Consider the following 17,155-nt stretch of genomic DNA (forward strand, 5'->3'; position numbering starts at 1 on the left):
TTTACGAAATCAGCTCAGCGAATGATGAGGCGGAACATCTGTTTAGACCTCAAAATTAAGTCTGCGCTGTGGCATTACGCAATGCAAAACGTCATGCTTGCATTGCGTGATGCCACAGCGCAGACTTCATTTTTAGGTCTAAACAGATGTTCCGTCTCATCATTCGCTGAGCTGATTTTGTAGATCGCAGAGAGTGGCTCTTCGAGTGTTTGGTGGGTAAGTAGACGCCCTGGCATTTCTTAGAGTGTAGTTGGTTCATAACTAAAACGAATGAAAAGTGCACAAAGACACGAACGAAAAAGAAAAAAAAAAAAAAGAAACGGTCATATTTTATTTATTGCATGCATTCGTCACCTTATTTTAGTCGTCCAGCCCGATTCTTTCCCCCGGACAGAGGGAGTACATACAGTATGTACGAAGAAATCCAGCATGCTGCAGATACGGCGCTGCACACTTTGTTCGCTGCCAGCCTAGCTTCCTCCCACGATAAAGGGGACAGGCGACTGCACCTTCGTCAGACTTAAAGTCAGAAGGCATGGGACAGGGGTCGGCTTATTTTGTGCCTCCCACAGTTTTTCGCGCGTTAATTGCCATTCATACCTGACTCGATCATACTTGATATAAGCAACATTAGACAGGGTTGCAAGAACTTTCATAATAAATATTCTTAACGTAAATACAACACCATACTGAGTGTGTACACCATTGAACGGATTGAAAATGACACGTGGTTGAATACAAGTCTGTTTATTCCACGAATGCAAAAATAATTTCGCCTTTTTAAGCGCCGTTAGTCAGTTCAATTTGAGACTGGGAGCGCACCAATGCTGGCAACTCTGTCGATGCAATATACGGACATAAAAAAACTTGGCAGACCGTGCGCAAACCTGGTCGAATCTTGTCGTACCGAGAAGCGCCTTTTGTGTTAAACAGGGTCACCGGCCGATCGGACCCGCTGGGCAAAAATCTTTGGAACAAAATTGTGCCTGCACTGACCTTGGCCGACGAAAGAAAAAACGAAAGAATTTAGCGCCTTTTGTGTTAAACAAAGTTCCCGAAGGCACTACAGAGAAGTGTGGGCAGTCATTCACCCAGGATTCAGCACTTTGAATCCCCGACAAAAGCTAACCGGACAAAAGCTCACCGGACAGAGCTCACTGGACAAAAGCTAACTCATTTTTTTCACAGATCCGGACAAAAGCACACCAGGAGAAAATTTCACGTTGACCTTAACACGAGTGGGGACAACTTAGGTGCATGGGTGCGATACTAAACTGCAACGATAAATTAAATCTGGCAGGCGCATGAAAACTCCCTATTAGGGAGTTTTCGTAGACCGCATTTCCCCCTCCGCAAAGCCCTCCGCAACGAAGAAGTTGCTACTGCGCCTGCGCCCCTTGACTGTAGAGTTCCGAGTATCGTAGCGGGTTGCGGAGGGCTTAGCGGAGGGGGAAACGCGGTCTACGAAAACTCTCTTCTGTGTCTAACCTTTATGTGGGCGTTTAGCGTGAAAGCAGCACAATGAAAAAGCGAGGTCACCGAAGGATGACTTCGCTCCTTCGGTCACTCTACGGGTTCAAAAACTTCGGTTCACGAAGATTCTTGGGCGTGGCACAAGGGTGCTCTGTCATACCACGAGTCAAGCAAGCTTGATCTTATCAGCTCCGCTCAGTTTCGGTGATCTAAATTTTAGTCCCAAATCGTTGCTTCTCTGCCTGTTATGGTTTATCTGCCTACACTTTTGCATAGGATAGTGTACCAGTTCTCCTAAAAATGGTGCAATGTCCACCGCATCCGCACTTTATTCCAGCCCGTGTTTCGCCCCGGTAGCAAAAAAAAAGAAAAGAAAAGAGGTGAGCTTTTGTTTTGTCCTGTGAAAAACTGGGGAGCTTTTGTCAGGTTTTATTTTGCCCGGTGAGCTTCTGTCCGGTGAGTATTAGCCCGGTTACCAAGCACTTCGACGTGGATGAAGTTTTCGTCTCGTGGGGACATCTCGTCTCGTTGCACATTTTGATCCGATTGGACATTTCGCCTCGATGGGCATTTTGACTCGAGGGACATTTTGACCCAATTGGACATTTCGTCTCGATGGACGTTTTAACACGGGTGTCACGTTGCCTATTGGACATTTTGACTTGATGGACATTTCGTCTCGTTGGACATTTTGACCAGAAACCCGTTTGCCCTCCCTGTGCCTAAACAAAACGTTTCTTTGTAACACTAAGCGCAATTGGATCCCACAAGACGACAATACCGACACAATTCGAGCAGTTGTTTGGATTGTTTCGGGAAACAGCGCCTAACTTTTATTATTACTTTGAAGAAGCCCCGCCGTCCCTTTCAAATCAAGTTAACAGGTCGCTCAGTACAGGACCGTCTGGGAGGCGTTTGTAAAGTTTAGCCAATGTTTCAAAAAGAATATCCGTTTTCAATTTTTTATTAGAAAACTTAAAATAATTATAAAAACAAGTTATATGCAGTACTGCGCAATTTAATTACTGTTTCAGAACTTCTGGGTGAATTCTAGATAGCCGTGCGACCAAGCGATTTGGTAAACAAAGGCAAAAAATTGGAATGGGCAAATCGCAGTATCATGTGTCATGTGGCTCGAACTAAGACTATGTGAAAGTGGCGCAAAAGTGCAGTTCAATTTGAGAGAAAACACTTGGACACAAGAGAGATCTCTCCAGAAGCCATAAAATTTATTTCTTTATGCAAATTGACCGTTACCACTTGGCAGCCAAGACATGAGAGGGCGTACGAATATATTATTAATTCCGACCGTAAACAAATGAACAAAAACGACAAGAACTAGGAATGTGAATATAAAAACTTACATCGTGGTGCTGTATTAAATTTTGAAAAAGACAAGGCATTAGTAATGTTAGCGGGAGACTGCTTTATTCGGTAATAAAACGCTGAAAAATAGTGTGAAACAGTTTTTAAAAAGTTACTTTTAAAAATATAACAATATTTAAAAAATATTTTTTAAAGACCAGTTTTAAAACGATATACTACAGTAACAACTGTGTTAGGATGTTCATGGCGCGTTGGACGACATGTATCAAATCACATAAACAGGTTGAACGAAAGGCGGAATGAGTTAGGCACGCTGCTGTGTAAACGCTTTTCTGCGACGGATCTCAAGAAGGCCAGATTGCTCTAGAAAATGTTCGAATAGGCAAACGAGATCCTTCTTTTTTATTTCTTATAAGCAAAGCACAAGTCCTTTTTGTACTCCCTATAGAGTCGTTCGACGTTAATCCTTGTTACGTAGTTCCAAGGAGCATGCCAATATTCTGAAGAAGGGCAAACGATATAGATTGCAAGCTTGGTTCTGCATTGCTTCAGCAGTGGCTTCAGTAAGCTTTTGCGGTTGTCTTTTTAACAATACAATATACTTAATCTGTTTCAACTCAAATTTGAAGTGATTATGACAACTAACTACCGTATTTACTCGAGTAATAGCCGCGGTATTCATGAACAAGCCCGTGGGTCTGCTTTCCCGCAGAACACATATACAGCCAATCATCGCGTTGAGCATAAATACCATAGCGAATAACTAGATCGAGAACACGATTCTCCATTCAAATGCAATTTTCGCAGATGGCATCTTTGCGCGAAGACGTTATCTCTGTCCTGTAAACCGAAGGAATCATGCTGCCGATCGCGATGGTTGGCAATCTGCGTGCTGGCGGAAAAGCGAACCCTCGGGTTTTCTTCATAAGCAGTGCGGCTATGAAACATTAAACATCACATTATTGAACATCACAGTGCGGCATTAAACAGTGTGGCTATTACTATTAAAGAGTTTGTGTTGGAGTGTTATTTGTATCATATAGTCTAATTGCAAAGGATCCTTTCTGCGGGTTACAATGCGTGTTACACACACACACTTTGAACTAACATTTGCCAGTTGTTACACCACTGATAAATTGTAGAAAGACGTATTTAAATGACCTTTCTCATCAATGTGTGTTATATTTGTAAAAACCACGTCATCTGCAAAAAAAAAAAAACAGTCACTTTTTTTTTTCTTTTTAATGACGGACGCGTTATTTATGAAAACAAGAAAGAACAGGGGGCCCAAAATGAACCTCTGGAGACTGCCCTTGATGGCCGGTTCAGCATATGGGCAAACAAATTGCTAAAATAGAAATCTCTAACCACCGCACGAGTTGCTTTGCGGAAAGTTTCTTACGGGACAGACGATTAAAAGGTATTTGCGAAATTTGAAAATACAACATCCGTCTGCCTATTTCTCTCCTGCAAATTCATCCAGACTCTCAAAGGGCTGAGTTGCGGTAAAGTAATCATGACCGAAACCCAAGCTGGTTCTCTGATAAAAACTTAGTTACTTCGAAATGTGACATAAGCCTACTATATAAAAAGTCTTTTAAAACTTTGTCACACGTGAAATTAAAGAAACTCGATTATAATTGGATAAATATTTTTTTTAACATCTGGGAGAGACTTTTACCGCATTTCACTTCGGTAGCGACATGATGAGTGTGAAGTAAAAAGAATTCAAAAACCACTCCGTGCGCATTTTTTTTTTTTTTAATGCCTTGAAATGTCATTTTGACAAAAAAAAAAACGTTTTTGTATTTAAACTTGGCAGCTCAGCGAAAATTCTCTCCTCTGATAATTGCGTCTTAGAGACACTGAGCGTGTTTAATAAGAACTCAGAGAGGAGTATAATTATATCCAATTTACCTCCCACCGTCAATTTTGCTAACACACAGCCTGGAATTTAACATAAGTTTTCAAAACTTTTCGAGATCCTTCAAAATAAAAATTCTACATTTCATTATAGTACAGATGCTTATAATGTTTTATTAACGCTCGTAGTTATTGATTGGTCTTGTCAAATGTCGCTAGGTGTTACCAAAGGCGCCCTCCTAGCTTCTTCGTGCGCGAGGTGCTTACTGTTCAGGTAAAAGAAGAAGACTACCGTGAAACAGACGATGCTCATAGCAACGGCGTGCGTCGCCATAATGACCATGTTCATGTAGGGATTGAGTCGCGCCGGCATCCAGAGCAACGCAACGCCACGGGCCACGGAGACCGGACAGAAGCAAAGCAGTAGCATCAGTGACATCAGCCAAAACACTCGCGCACTCTCCCGACGTCGCTGATCCGCCTTCCCAGTTCGACCTCGCCGCCACGCTAACGATCGCTGCAATCCGTAGCATGCAGACGCAGCTAAGAAGGGAGACGCGATGAGCACAGCGAATGCCGCGAAGGGCTCCAGTGCCTTGACGGAAGCCGGCAAGGACGCGACACACTGACCGCGCTCCGACAGCACGCGCATGTCCACGAACAGCGCGTAAGGAAGACACAGCACGAGGCCTAAAATCCAAATGCTGAGGTTAGCCAAGAGGCCAGCTCTTCCAGAAGGGGCACTCGTGACGACAGTGTGAACGGACGCCACCAGGAGTGTGTATCCATGTACAAACAGCGCCACCTTTTCGCCGTACCGGCACAGGTAGCAAAGGGTGTTTCCAAAGGGCCACCCACGCAACAGTGCCGAAGTAGGAGACAGCAGGACCCCGGAGAAGCAGAGCAGCAGGTCGGCCAAGGCCACGTTGAAGATGTAGAAGCTGAAGACCGTCCGAAGACGCTTATGCCAGGCGACCAGGAGTAGGATGGACACACAGCCGAAGGTACCAAGTATGAGGACGAGGGTGAAAGCAGTGTAGAAGAGCGGGCTTAGGATATCCGTATGTGGGCTCAGTGGAAGCACCCGCTCAGGTACAGTCCCCATGTGGTTTCCGGAGGGGCTCTGCGATTCTCGCGGGTACGTAAACTATACAAGCAGACTCAAACGTTGGTCCCCATGAAGTGGATCACGCAGAGCTCAGTAGACGCGGGCTTTTTTCGAGACCAGTTAATAAATGCAGTCCACTTTACCTCGAGCTAGCAATCAAAGGTTCTCGTGGTGCACATGCGACCTCCCTCTTACCGCGAAAATACCCTTTGGGGGCTCTGGGACTCTTGCGGTACTAATGCGCGAGGCGCTATAGCCGCTGCTTCTCCAAGTGGCCCTTCGCTCCGTTTGCCCTTGCACGCCAATCAAAGACGTCTGGGAAAGCTTCAGGGCGTAATGACAGTCTTCCGGCCTTTCCCCGACGGGCGCCGGCTCGACTGCGAGACCACCACAGAAGCTGCCGACACATCCACTTTATCTTCATTACGGCCTTCCAGGCAGCCTGCCACTCCATTGGCAGGTCTGCGTTTCTTGAGTATGGTAAAACAGGGCCGCGGGTTATGTGCTGACGACATATCCCAATTCCGACGCTATAGGTTATCGCACTACGGAGCTAAAGTCCCGAAAGCTGAATTGGAATATCTTCCTTCCACGGGTCTTAAACAGTGCCATGCTCGGCGCACGGAATGTATATCGGTACGCGGTCTACCTTATGCGATTCTTTTTTGTAGGAAAGGGCTCGTGGCTTCCAAATAACACGCATTAAAGCGGCAATTTGGGCCAGTTCGTTCATGATCACGTAGGAAAGCGCTAAAACACACACACACACACACACGGGCGCACGCACAAACACACACACACACGCGCATCGTGGGAGTGTGCGATCGTACTCTCAGAAAAAAGGGTGTATTCTTACACCCTTTGTCCAATATAATACGTCCCAAAACTTAGTTCGACGTACAGCGCACTAACGTCGATCTGACGGTACTTTCACGAGAGGATTGATAGCCGTGTGGTACAACTTATTAAAGTATAGCTAATGTACGTGTTACCGACTACAAAAATAATGATCGGAGTTTTCTTGGTTCTACTGCAAAACCTCAGTGTTTTCTTTCTGTGGTTTTGTTTTCGATGCGTACTTTAGCTATTTTAAGAAGTTGAATCACACGGCTATCAAGCCCCTCGTAAAATTTGGGGCCGTCTGTTCGACTATAGGGCGCTGTACGTACATGTCTACCGAAGGTTCTTGGAGGCCCTGTCTAGTAACAAATCGCTTCAGCGAGTCACATTGCAAAACATCTGCAACTGCCTAGAAACTGGCTCCTGCCACATTCTGCACGAGACGGGGACTGAGGCAATGGTTAAGTTTGATACTAACAGATATGAACCTCCTAACCTTGCAGAAGTGCTAAGTTACCCAGAGCCTTCCTACTCGCAGTACTTATGGATATGGAGCGAGGTCTCCACACCTCCTGCATTGCAGCAGCTGGTTAATTTCCATCAGCTTAGGAAGCTCTCCATGCTCATGGAGATGACTTGCTCTAGGGAGACGCTATATACAACTTGCATAGCGCTCTTCTTGGCATCCACCAAAACCCTGAGAAAAGCGACGTTTGTGTTTGAGACCACGGAGGAGTCGACCAATACCTTTTTATAGGGAATCTCCCACAACAGAAGCATATTGGAATTGGACATAAAGCAGTGGTCTTTCGGAAAAGCCTAAATGGGGGACCTTGTCCATCAGATCATAAAAGCTAACACTGCACTCATGTCACTGAGCATATGCCCCAAGAACAACGAGAAAAGCCCACTGCTGGAACTTCTACCAAAATACCTGCTTAACAACGACCACTTGCTTCGGGTTCACATGAATTTCTTCCTAGTCAACTTACTCGTCACCTGGCAGCTCCAGGAGTTGACACGTCGGAACTGGTCAACGCTGTACCGTGCGGTACTTTTCGTGACGGGCTCCCGTGGCAGACGTTACGCAGACACCTTCGATCGGGTATGTGCGAGTCCCACCATGATCAAGGAGGTGATGAAGCATGCCTCGGAGTCTGAAGAGACAGCTACACAGAGGGTGAGAAGCCACAAGGCCTACCTCGACCAACACTTCTGGGTGGAAGTTGGTGAGAGGGGGGGGGGGGGGGGGGGGGGGGGGGGGGGTCCAGCTTAATTCGATCGGTCTGTACAACTGACTGTGCATCCGCCAGTTTCTCAAGGTGGCCGACATCAAGGAGCCACCGCCTCAAGTTGCCGCAGCCTACCGTCCTCGGAAGAGGCACTACTGTAGCCGATAAATGCCCGAGTGCTGCTGCAATGCTTGTATTGTTTTGGCTGTTTGTATACTTAAATTGATTTTTATCCTTTCTAATTGTGCTTGAATCTGTTGGCATGAATTGGGCATCACTCAGGTGAGTTGATTCCATGGCAACATGGCGCAAACTCGGAGGTGCGAGACACAATTAAACATAAAGCTCTATAGTGCACGTACCCGTTTGTTTATTCCGGGACATTTGAAGCTGACCTGGCATGTCCCCTGATGAGACGATTCGATGCCTGGTAGATCACAAAAGTAGTTAGGAAGAAAGACAATGTTTCTGTGCATCAGAGAGGATGCCGAATCTCCACATCATGTTCAACTCTTCAAACATGTATGGTGGACAGGTTCCACAATGCTGGGTATCTAATCCACAGGTTCTACGATGTGGTCCCAGCTTAACCTTTCGTTACAACGGTGTGCAAGAGCATTAACTGAGCTCTGGCATCAAACTCCTTAAGAGGGAAATCAACATACCTTGTCAACATAGTTTCTTACTTGAAGCTTAAAATCAAGAGAGAAATTTTATTTAAACATGATATTTAAACGAGTCAGTGTTGGAATCAAGGGTTCATAGTAGTGGGAAGCCATAAGGAAATGCCATTTCACTAGATACAGATTGTTTGGTGAACATTCTCCACCAGTTACCTTGTTCGTTTGAATAAAAGCTACTCAGCATCCTTTCTTTCTTTTTTTTTTTGGTAGAATTTTGAAGCCTGGCGAGCCGGCTCAAGAAGTAAAATTGGAAAGATATAGACCTGTTTTAAGTTGTGCCCTGTTATGTTGCTAGTTAAGCGCAGGAGAATGGTTTAAGCAAACTGTTTAATAAGTAGCGTACGGGATGAAAGCCGCAGCTATGGCGATTGCTCGGCAGTTTCAAACGCGTCAGCGCGTGCCACCTTCTGCGAGCGTGCTCACTGAATGTCCTCTTCTTCTAAGATCAGAAAGCCTCATTGACATCATAACATGCCCCCCTTCTTCTTTTTTTGAAGATAACGCAGGGCGATCGCGGCACTTGTCAGTCTCTGTATCGTAGCGGCTTCACCACGACGCGTCGACTTCTTGTTGTTTTTTGGTTATCCTGTTGATCTTGTAGACGTGGAAATGTGTTCAAGAGATTCGTCATTTGAAACTGTATGGACATAGTCTTCAGCAGCTTCGTTTGAGACTGTAGGGAAATAGTTTTCAGCAGCTGAATTCGTTTCTGCTGTTCCATGTGCTTCTTTGGTGTAGTACCGGTTGCGCCTGTAAGTCCTCGATGTGTTTCTGCTGCTGCTTGTCCTGGTTCCACTTGTTCTCCTCGGCACGAGACTGCTCCAAAAGGGACTCATACCGCCGGGAGAGTTCCTCTATCTCGACTCGGCTTGCTGGTGCCTCCAAAGTTCTCGCTGTACCCCCAGTGACCTCGGTGACATGTTCCATCGAGGCTTCCACTTTTTGGTTTGGCGCCTGTACCAACCATTCTTCAGCCTTGAGATGCTTGTCCTTGAGGAGGCGAAAGCGCTCTTGCAAATGCTGGTTTGCTTGCCACAGCTCTCGCAGCTTCTGCATGGTCTTTTGTCCCACTGCGCCCTGATGCTTCTCGAAGACTGCGAGAGCTCGTCTGGCTGTTGCCCACTCTTCTGTGAGCTGAGCGCACCTGTCCTCAAAACTGCGTTTCTCTTGGGCTGCCGCGTGAAACTCTTCCTGCAGGTTCCTGTGTCTGTATACAATGTGGTTATACTTGTCCAACAGCTGGGAGTGGTCTGTCTTCAGCGCTGATAGTGCTGCCTCGCACTTGGCCGCTTCGTCCAGCGCAGTACAGTGCTCGTTCTCCATCTCCTTGGTGGCCTTGACGTGCTGCTCGCGCTGAGTCTTCAACTCCTCCTCGAGGCAATGTCGTGCCTGTTTTAAGTTCTCAGCTAGCTGTTGAAAATGTTTGTTGTCGCTGACGAGCATCTCAGCTTGCTCCTCCAGGCAGGAAAGTTTTGACCACAAAACGTCGGCTTCACTTTTTAGCTTTCGGTTGCGTTTTAGGAGGCTGCTGACTTTCTCGTCTAACCTCTCGCACTCTGTTTCTGCCTTCTCGGTAAAGGAGCTTCCATATGCTTCCGTTTGCGACGAATTGATACACTTAGCAGCATTCTCTCTCTCTCTCTCAAAGTCTCCGACACCTTTTCGTGTCTCTGCTGCCAGAGGCGACTTTCATTTGCCACGCATCTAATTTTTTCACTCGCATCTTCACAAGATGATTTCCACTGCTGACTTTCTTGAGCGAGGAGCTCGTTCCTAACTGTCAAGGATGTGACCCGTTCCTGAAGCACTGCCAGCATACGGTTCAAGTCTTCCAGCTGACTTGCTTCAAGAGACACTGCAGCTTCTGACGACTGGTTGGTGTGCTCGATGATGCTCCGGGCAAATGCTTCGATGATGCTCCGGACAAATGCCCCGAGATCTTGTAACGGCCACTGGTACCTGTCCTTTAAGTACTGATAGTTTTGCTGAAGTAGATTGAACTGCTCCTCTTTTTTAGCAAGCTGGTTTTCCAGGGCCTCTCTTTTGCGTTTTGCGATGTCCAGCAGCTTCTTGAGGTACTGAAAGGCACTGAACTCTCGTTGTTCGGAATTATTCTGAACTAGCGGCAAGTCCTCGCCACAGTCTTGAAGAAGGACATCCTGCAAGATGCAGTACTCGGCAGAAAACCTTTCGAGCTCAAGCTGAGATGCTTCAAACTACTCATTCAAGGTGTCCGCTTCCTCCACCTTGGCATCTACAAGCTTCAGCTGCTTTGCCGAATCCCCACTTAGAGAAACTAACTGGGCTTTCAATGCTTCAGACTCCTGATACTTGGCATGAGAAAATTCTGCTTGCTGCGCTTGCAACTTCCCCAGGAGAACCGAAGCTGCCTTGCACTCGCGTTGAAGGGCCTGCTCACGGCCAAAGCTCGCTTCAATATTTCTCTCGTGCTCCAAAGACATTCGCTGCATTTCTGCCTTTGCCAACACCAACTCTGAAATCAGGCCTTGTACCTCTTCGGGGCGAGATGCCAGCATGCCATTTTTTTCTTTGACCGCCTCTCCAGCTCTGTCCCAGTTTGCGCAAACTTGGTTGCTTTGGTTGATGGAAGAGGCCCAATTGTTATGCCTCCCAAATGGATCGTTTCATTGCGGTCATTGTTCATGGATGAGTTGGAAGTTTCTTCTACTGCGGAAACACGTCGATATCCGTAGATTTTCTGCTGTGTCTGGTTGCACATTTGGGGAAAATGTCCAAATGTTCCACAGGAAAGGCAGTGCTTTCCGTAAGCTGGGCAGTTTCGGGGTTGATGGGAAGTACCACATCTTGAACACGAACTTTGCTGTCGGTTGCTGGATTGGTCTTTTTGTGGTTCGGATGGTTGATACCTTCGTTGCGCTGCCCTGAAGCTAGATGGCTGACGATAGAGTCCATCAACTCTAACTTCGTCTTCAGTTTTCTGAATATCATTCACATGTTTTTTTGAGATTTCAGCTGCTTTACAGGTTGAAATGATTTTGTCCAGTGTTAGACTCGGTTCACGAAACAATCGTTCGCGTAAGGCCACGTCTCGTATCCCGATGATGATACGATCACCAATGAGCCTGCTTTCTTGAGCTCCGTAGTCGCATTTCTGAGCCTGCAGTTTTAGCTCAGTTACAAATTCGTCAATGGTTTGTTCTGGCTTTTGGCTCATTGTGTTAAAAATGGCTGTCGCTTGTGTGACTCTTTTGTAAGGTGCATAGAGTTTATCAAATTCGTGCAGGATGTAATCTACTGCATTATCTCTTTGCCCGCTTTGACCATCTCCCGTTGGTTGCAGAGGAAAGGTTTGCGTAATTCGTCTTGCCTGAGGTCCAAGGCAGTGGAGCAGAAAAGCTTTCCGAGTTGCGATAGGCTTCGATCCATATTCACAGGCTGCCTCGAAGATAAGGTAGGACGATTTCCACTCCTCCCATGCTCTTGCTGGGTCGTCACCAGGCTGGAACGGAGCCGGCGGTTGTAGGAAAGCAGATGCCATCTTGTTGCTGCTGTTGATTGTTAAACTTAAAATATGGACGTTGAGCTGCTCACCACTTCTGACACCATGTTATGTTGCTAGTTAAGCGCAGGAGAATGGTTTAAGCAAACTGTTTAATAAGTAGCGTACCGGATGAAAGCCGCAGCTATGGCGATTGCTCGGCAGTTCCAAACGCGTCAGCGCGTGCCACCTTCTGCGAGCGTGCTCACTGAATGTCCTCTTCTAAGATCAGAAAGCCTCATTGACACCATAACATCTCTCATTCTCATCTCATCTCATATCAACATCTCATGAAAGATGTTGATATGAGATGAACAATCCCGTATGTATTTATTAAACAGTTTGCTTAAACCGTCCTCCTCAGCTTAACCAGCAACATAACATGGTGTCAGAAGTGGTGAGCAGCTCAACGTCCATATTTTAAATTTAAAAAGCAACAGCGACAACAATATGGCATCTGCTTTCCTACAACCGCCGGCTCCGTTCAATCCTGGTGACGACCCAGCAAGAGCATGGGAGGAGTGGAAGTCATCGTACCTTATCTTCGAGGCAGCCTGTGAATATGGATCGAAGCCTATCGCAACTCGGAAAGCTTTTCTGCTCCACTGCCTTGGACCTCAGGCAAGACGAATTACGCAAACCTTTTCTCTGCAACCAACAGAAGATGGTCAAAGCGGGCAAAGAGAGAATGCAGTAGATTACATACCGCACGAATTTGATAAACTCTATGCACCTTACAAAAGCGTGACACAAGCAACAGCCATTTTTAACACAATGTGCCAAAAGCCAGAACAAACCATTCACGAATTTGTAACTGAGCTAAAACTGCAGGCTCAGAAATGCGACTACGGAGCTCAAGAAAACAGGCTCATTGGTGATCGTATCATCATTGGGATACGAGACGTGGCTTTGCGCGAACGGTTGCTTCGCGAACCGAGTCTTACCCTAGACAAAATCATTTCAACCTGTAAAGCAGCTGAAATCTCAAAAAAACACGTGAATGATATTCAGAAAACTGAAGACGAAGTTAGAGTTGATGGACTCTATCGTCAGCCATCTAGCTTCAGAGCAGCGCAACGAAGTTACCGACCATCCGGACCACAAAAAGACCAATCCAGCAACCGACAGCAAATTTCATGTTCGAGATGTGGTACTTACCATCAACCCCGAAACTGCCCAGCTTACGGAAAGCACTGCCTTTCGTGTGGAAATTATGGACATTTTTTCCGAATGTGCAACCAGACACAGCAGAAAACCTACGGATATCGACGTGTTTCTGCAGTAGAAGAAACTTCCAACTCATCCATGAACAATGACCGCAATGAAACGATCCATTTGGGAGGCATAACAATTGGGCCTCTTCCATCAACCAAAGCAACCAAGTTTGCGCAAACTGGAACAGAGCTGGAGAGGCGGTCAAAGAAAAAAAAGGGCATGCTGGCATCTCGCCCCGAAGAGGGACAAGGCCTGATTTCAGAGTTGGTGTTGGCAACGGCAGAAATGCAGCGAATGTCTTTGGAGCACGACAGAAATATCGAAGTGAGCTTTGGCCGTGAGCATGCCCTTCAACGCGAGTGCAAGGCAGCTTCGGCTCTCCTAGGGAAGATGCAAGCGCAGCAAGCAGAATTTTCTCATGCCAAGTATCAGGAGTCTGAAGCATTGAAAGCCCAGTTAGTTTCTCTAAGTGGGGATTTGTCAAAGCAGCTGGAGCTTGTAGATGCCAAGGTGGAGGAAGCGAACACCCTGAAGGAGAAGTTTGAAGCATCTCAGCTTGAGCTCGAAAGGTTTTCTGCCGAGTACTGCATCTTGCAGGATGTCCTTCTTCAAGACTGTGGCGAGGACTTGCCGCTAGTTCAGAATGATTCCGAACAACGAGAGTTCAGTGCCTTTCAGTACCTCAAGAAGCTGCTAGACATCGCAAAACGCAAGAGAGAGGCCCTGGAAAACCAGCTTGCTAAAAAAGAGGAGCAGTTCAATCTACTTCAGCAAAACTATCAGTACTTAAAGGACCGGTACCAGTGGCCGTTACAAGATCTCGGGGCATTCGTCCGGAGCATCATCGAAGCATTTGTCCGGAGCATCATCGAGCACACCAACCAGTCGTCAGAAGCTGCAGTGTCTCTTGAAGCAAGTCAGCTGGAAGACTTGAACCGTATGCTGACAGTGCTTCAGGAACGGGTCACATCCTTGACAGTTAGGAACGAGCTCCTCGCTCAAGAAAGTCAGCAGTGGAAATCATCTTGTAAAGATGCGAGTGAAAAAATTAGATGCCTGTCCAATGAAAGTCACCTCCGGCAGCAGAGACACGAAAAGGTGGCGGAGACTTTTGAGAGAGAGAGAGAATGCTGTTAAGTGTAACAATTCGTCGCAAGCGGAAGCAGACGGAAGCTCCTTTACCGAGAAGGCAGAAACTGAGTGCGAGAGGTTAGACGAGAAAGTCAGCAGCCTCCTAAAACGCAACGGAAAGCTAGAAAGCGAAGCCGACATTTTGTGGTGAGAACTTTCCTGCCTGGAGGGGGACAACAAACATTTTCAACAGCTAGCTGAGAACTTAAAACAGGCACGACAATGCCTCGAGGAGGAGTTGAAGACTCAGCGCGAGCAGCACGTCAAGGCCACCAAGGAGATGGAGAAAGAGCACTGCACTGCGCTGGACGAAGCGGTCAAGTGTGAGGCAGCACTATCAGCGCTGAAGACAGACCACTCCTAGCTGTTGGACAACTATAACCACATTGTATACAGACACAGGAACCTGCAGGAAGAGTTTCACGCGGCAGCCCAAGTGAAACGCAGTTGGGAGGACAGGTGCGCTCAGCTCACAAAAGAGTGGGCAACAGCCAGACGAGATATCGCAGTCTTCGCGGAGCAGCAGGGCGCCGTGGGACAAAAGACCATGCAGGAGCTGCAAGAGCTGTGGCAAGCAAATCAGCAGTTGCAAGAACGCTTTCGCCTGCTCAAAGACAAGCATCTCAAGGCTGAAGAACGGTTGGTACGGGCGCCAAACAAAAAAGTGGAGGCCTCGATGGAACATGTCACCGAGGGCACAGGGGGTACAGCGAGAACTTTGGAGGCACCAGCAAGCCGAGTCGAAATAGAGGAACTCTCCCGGTGGTACGAGTCCCTTTTGAAACAGTCTCGTGCCGAGGAGAACAAGTGAAACCAGGACAAGCAGCAGCAGAAACACATCGAGGACTTACAGGCGCAGCCGGTACCACACCAAAGAAGCACATGGAACAGCAGAAACGAATACAGCTGCTGAAAACTATTTCCCTACAGTCTCAAACGAAGCTGCTGAAGATTATGTCCTTACAGTTCCAAATGGCGAATCACTTGAACACATTTCCACGTCTACAAGGTCATCAGGATAACCAAAAAAACAAGAATCATCTTGTTTTTTTGTCAACAGGTCAACAAGATACAACAACAACAAGGTCAACAGGATAACCAAAAAAGAAGAATCATATCAACATCAACATCTCATCTCATATCAACATCTCATAACATCATAACATCATAACATTGACATCATAACTGCTCTCTGGCAAATGTTTGCCAGAGAGCAGTGTTTGCTCAGCTTTGACGAGAAGCATACGTTTTATGAAAGTGGTGTGTGAAACCACTTATACTTGTTCTCCAAAGTTGCACAGGTGCCGACTGCTCGATCGCCGGCACGTGCTGACTTTGAATAGAGGCCACCACCAGATGTGTTTTTGTTTCGCCGAATAATCTGGCTTGTGTAGTCGATTAAGACGCAAAATAACTTCAGCGAGCTGTAAAACACTGCCTGCATGCCTAGAAAAGCATAGGACGAAAGTTTATCATCGTGGATCCCTGTGAAGTTTCAGAGCAGAAGTCGAACATATTTTTTGTGAACTAAAATCAGGGTAGGGTGGTGGCGGTCATGTCTCAATTGAGTATGTGTTGTGTGGAAAGGAGGAGTAGATTGCTGAATTAAATGGCTGAATGTCAACATAATCGGTCACGTTCGTACAGAAATGTGTGAACCAGCCTTTGTAAGCAGGAACCATAAAAATGAACAACCAAAACTATTTTAGAAGTCGTACTGTTAGCTTTTGCGGGGCAAGTTATTTTGTTTAGAGTAGTATTATTGATCAGTTGTCAGTTCACCACGGCCTGGTAGTTATGCATTGTGGTTTTACGGCACAAGGGCTGCCGAGGCCAAAATGTGCCAGTAATTCTGGGGTTTCACAGGGATTGGTACTACATCCATTACTGTTGCTTAAATTTATCAATAATTTACCTACTAAATCATCCGTTTCTATCAAGTAAACTGGTTCACTTTGCTTGGAAATGCACAGCCATGCAATATTTCATTGTCTCTGAACTGACCAAAACTCTTCCCTTATAAACACCTTGGTGCAACACTGACTCATGATATTAATATTCCTTTGTTGCCTAAGACAGTAGCACTATTGGTTGTAGACAACCTGATAGTTCTGTTTATGTTTACCATGTACCATGTAATATGACCGTGAGTATAGAGCTTTTAAAGGAGTAATGAACGAATTAATGCTTTCCTCCTTGGAAACAGAATGGGAACAGGAGGAACCTTCACACCATCTTGTGCAAAAGGTAATATACAATAAACAAACTACTATCATTCCAATGAGGAAGAAAATGTGATCGTGCTTGTTTAAACAGTGGAAATTTAGTCAGCCCCAATGAGTGCCTGGCGCCTCCACTGGAGATGAGAAATTTAGTAGTGCAGTATACCACTGCTAGCCTGGGGTCTTTAACTTGCATCACACAGTAGTGATATGCCCGTTCACACTGGCAACTCGCGCGACAACTTTTGTCGCAAAAGTCACAGTCGCAAGTCGGACAGGTTTGGAGCAGTCGCTTCCAGACCGGATTTTGCGATTTGTCGCCGAGTCGCCCAACGGCTCAACCAATCAACGACGCTTCGGAAGTGACGTGAGGTGCGCCTGGCGTTTGTTTACATCCAGCACGCCGAACTTTTGTGGGAGCAGCAACCAGGTAAAGGGGCTTAGAGCGATAAACTGGTATCTCGTTCACCTGGCAATAGTGACCCTCTCCTGGCTGCCATTATGTTATACAATTTTGACCACTAGACATGTGACCGTACCAA

At 46.4% G+C, this 17,155-nt stretch overlaps 2 protein-coding genes and 2 pseudogenes across 2 annotated transcripts; 2 read left to right on the top strand and 2 right to left on the bottom strand.

Annotated features, from left to right (window-relative positions):
• Nucleotides 1–4,867: 4,867 nt before the first annotated feature.
• LOC8040280 (nociceptin receptor-like) lies at nt 4,868–5,767 on the bottom strand. Its single transcript, XM_002414079.2, has one exon. The coding sequence runs from the start codon at nt 5,765–5,767 to the stop codon at nt 4,868–4,870; it is 900 nt and encodes a 299-aa protein (XP_002414124.1).
• On the top strand, nt 5,766–8,010 carry LOC115332088 (annotated as a pseudogene).
• A 1,205-nt stretch (nt 8,011–9,215) lies between these two features.
• Nucleotides 9,216–12,045, bottom strand: LOC120839630 (centrosomal protein of 128 kDa-like). Its single transcript, XM_040209925.1, has 4 exons — nt 11,414–12,045; nt 10,772–11,153; nt 10,276–10,684; nt 9,216–10,117 (listed from the first exon to the last, which is right to left on the bottom strand). The coding sequence occupies exons 1-4, from the start codon at nt 12,043–12,045 to the stop codon at nt 9,216–9,218; spliced, it is 2,325 nt and encodes a 774-aa protein (XP_040065859.1).
• Nucleotides 12,046–12,819: 774 nt separating this feature from the next.
• Nucleotides 12,820–15,202, top strand: LOC121833805 (annotated as a pseudogene).
• The last annotated feature ends 1,953 nt before the right edge of the window (nt 15,203–17,155 follow it).

This window comes from Ixodes scapularis, unplaced genomic scaffold, assembly GCF_016920785.2.
Source record: "Ixodes scapularis isolate PalLabHiFi unplaced genomic scaffold, ASM1692078v2 PGA_scaffold9__187_contigs__length_104089568, whole genome shotgun sequence".
NCBI lineage: Eukaryota > Metazoa > Arthropoda > Arachnida > Ixodida > Ixodidae > Ixodes > Ixodes scapularis.

Excerpts from the sequence above, each read along its gene's own strand:
- LOC120839630 (XM_040209925.1), bottom strand. The coding sequence starts at position 12,045 with ATGGCATCTGCTTTCCTACAACCGCCGGCTCCGTTCCAGCCTGGTGAC. Across the intron at positions 11,154-11,413 it reads TTCAGGGCAGCGCAACGAAG|GCATAACAATTGGGCCTCTT; the intron begins GTATCAACCATC and ends TCCATTTGGGAG. Across the intron at positions 10,118-10,275 it reads CGAGCTCCTCGCTCAAGAAA|CATATGGAAGCTCCTTTACC; the intron begins GTCAGCAGTGGA and ends CGCAAACGGAAG.
- LOC8040280 (XM_002414079.2), bottom strand. The coding sequence starts at position 5,767 with ATGGGGACTGTACCTGAGCGGGTGCTTCCACTGAGCCCACATACGGAT.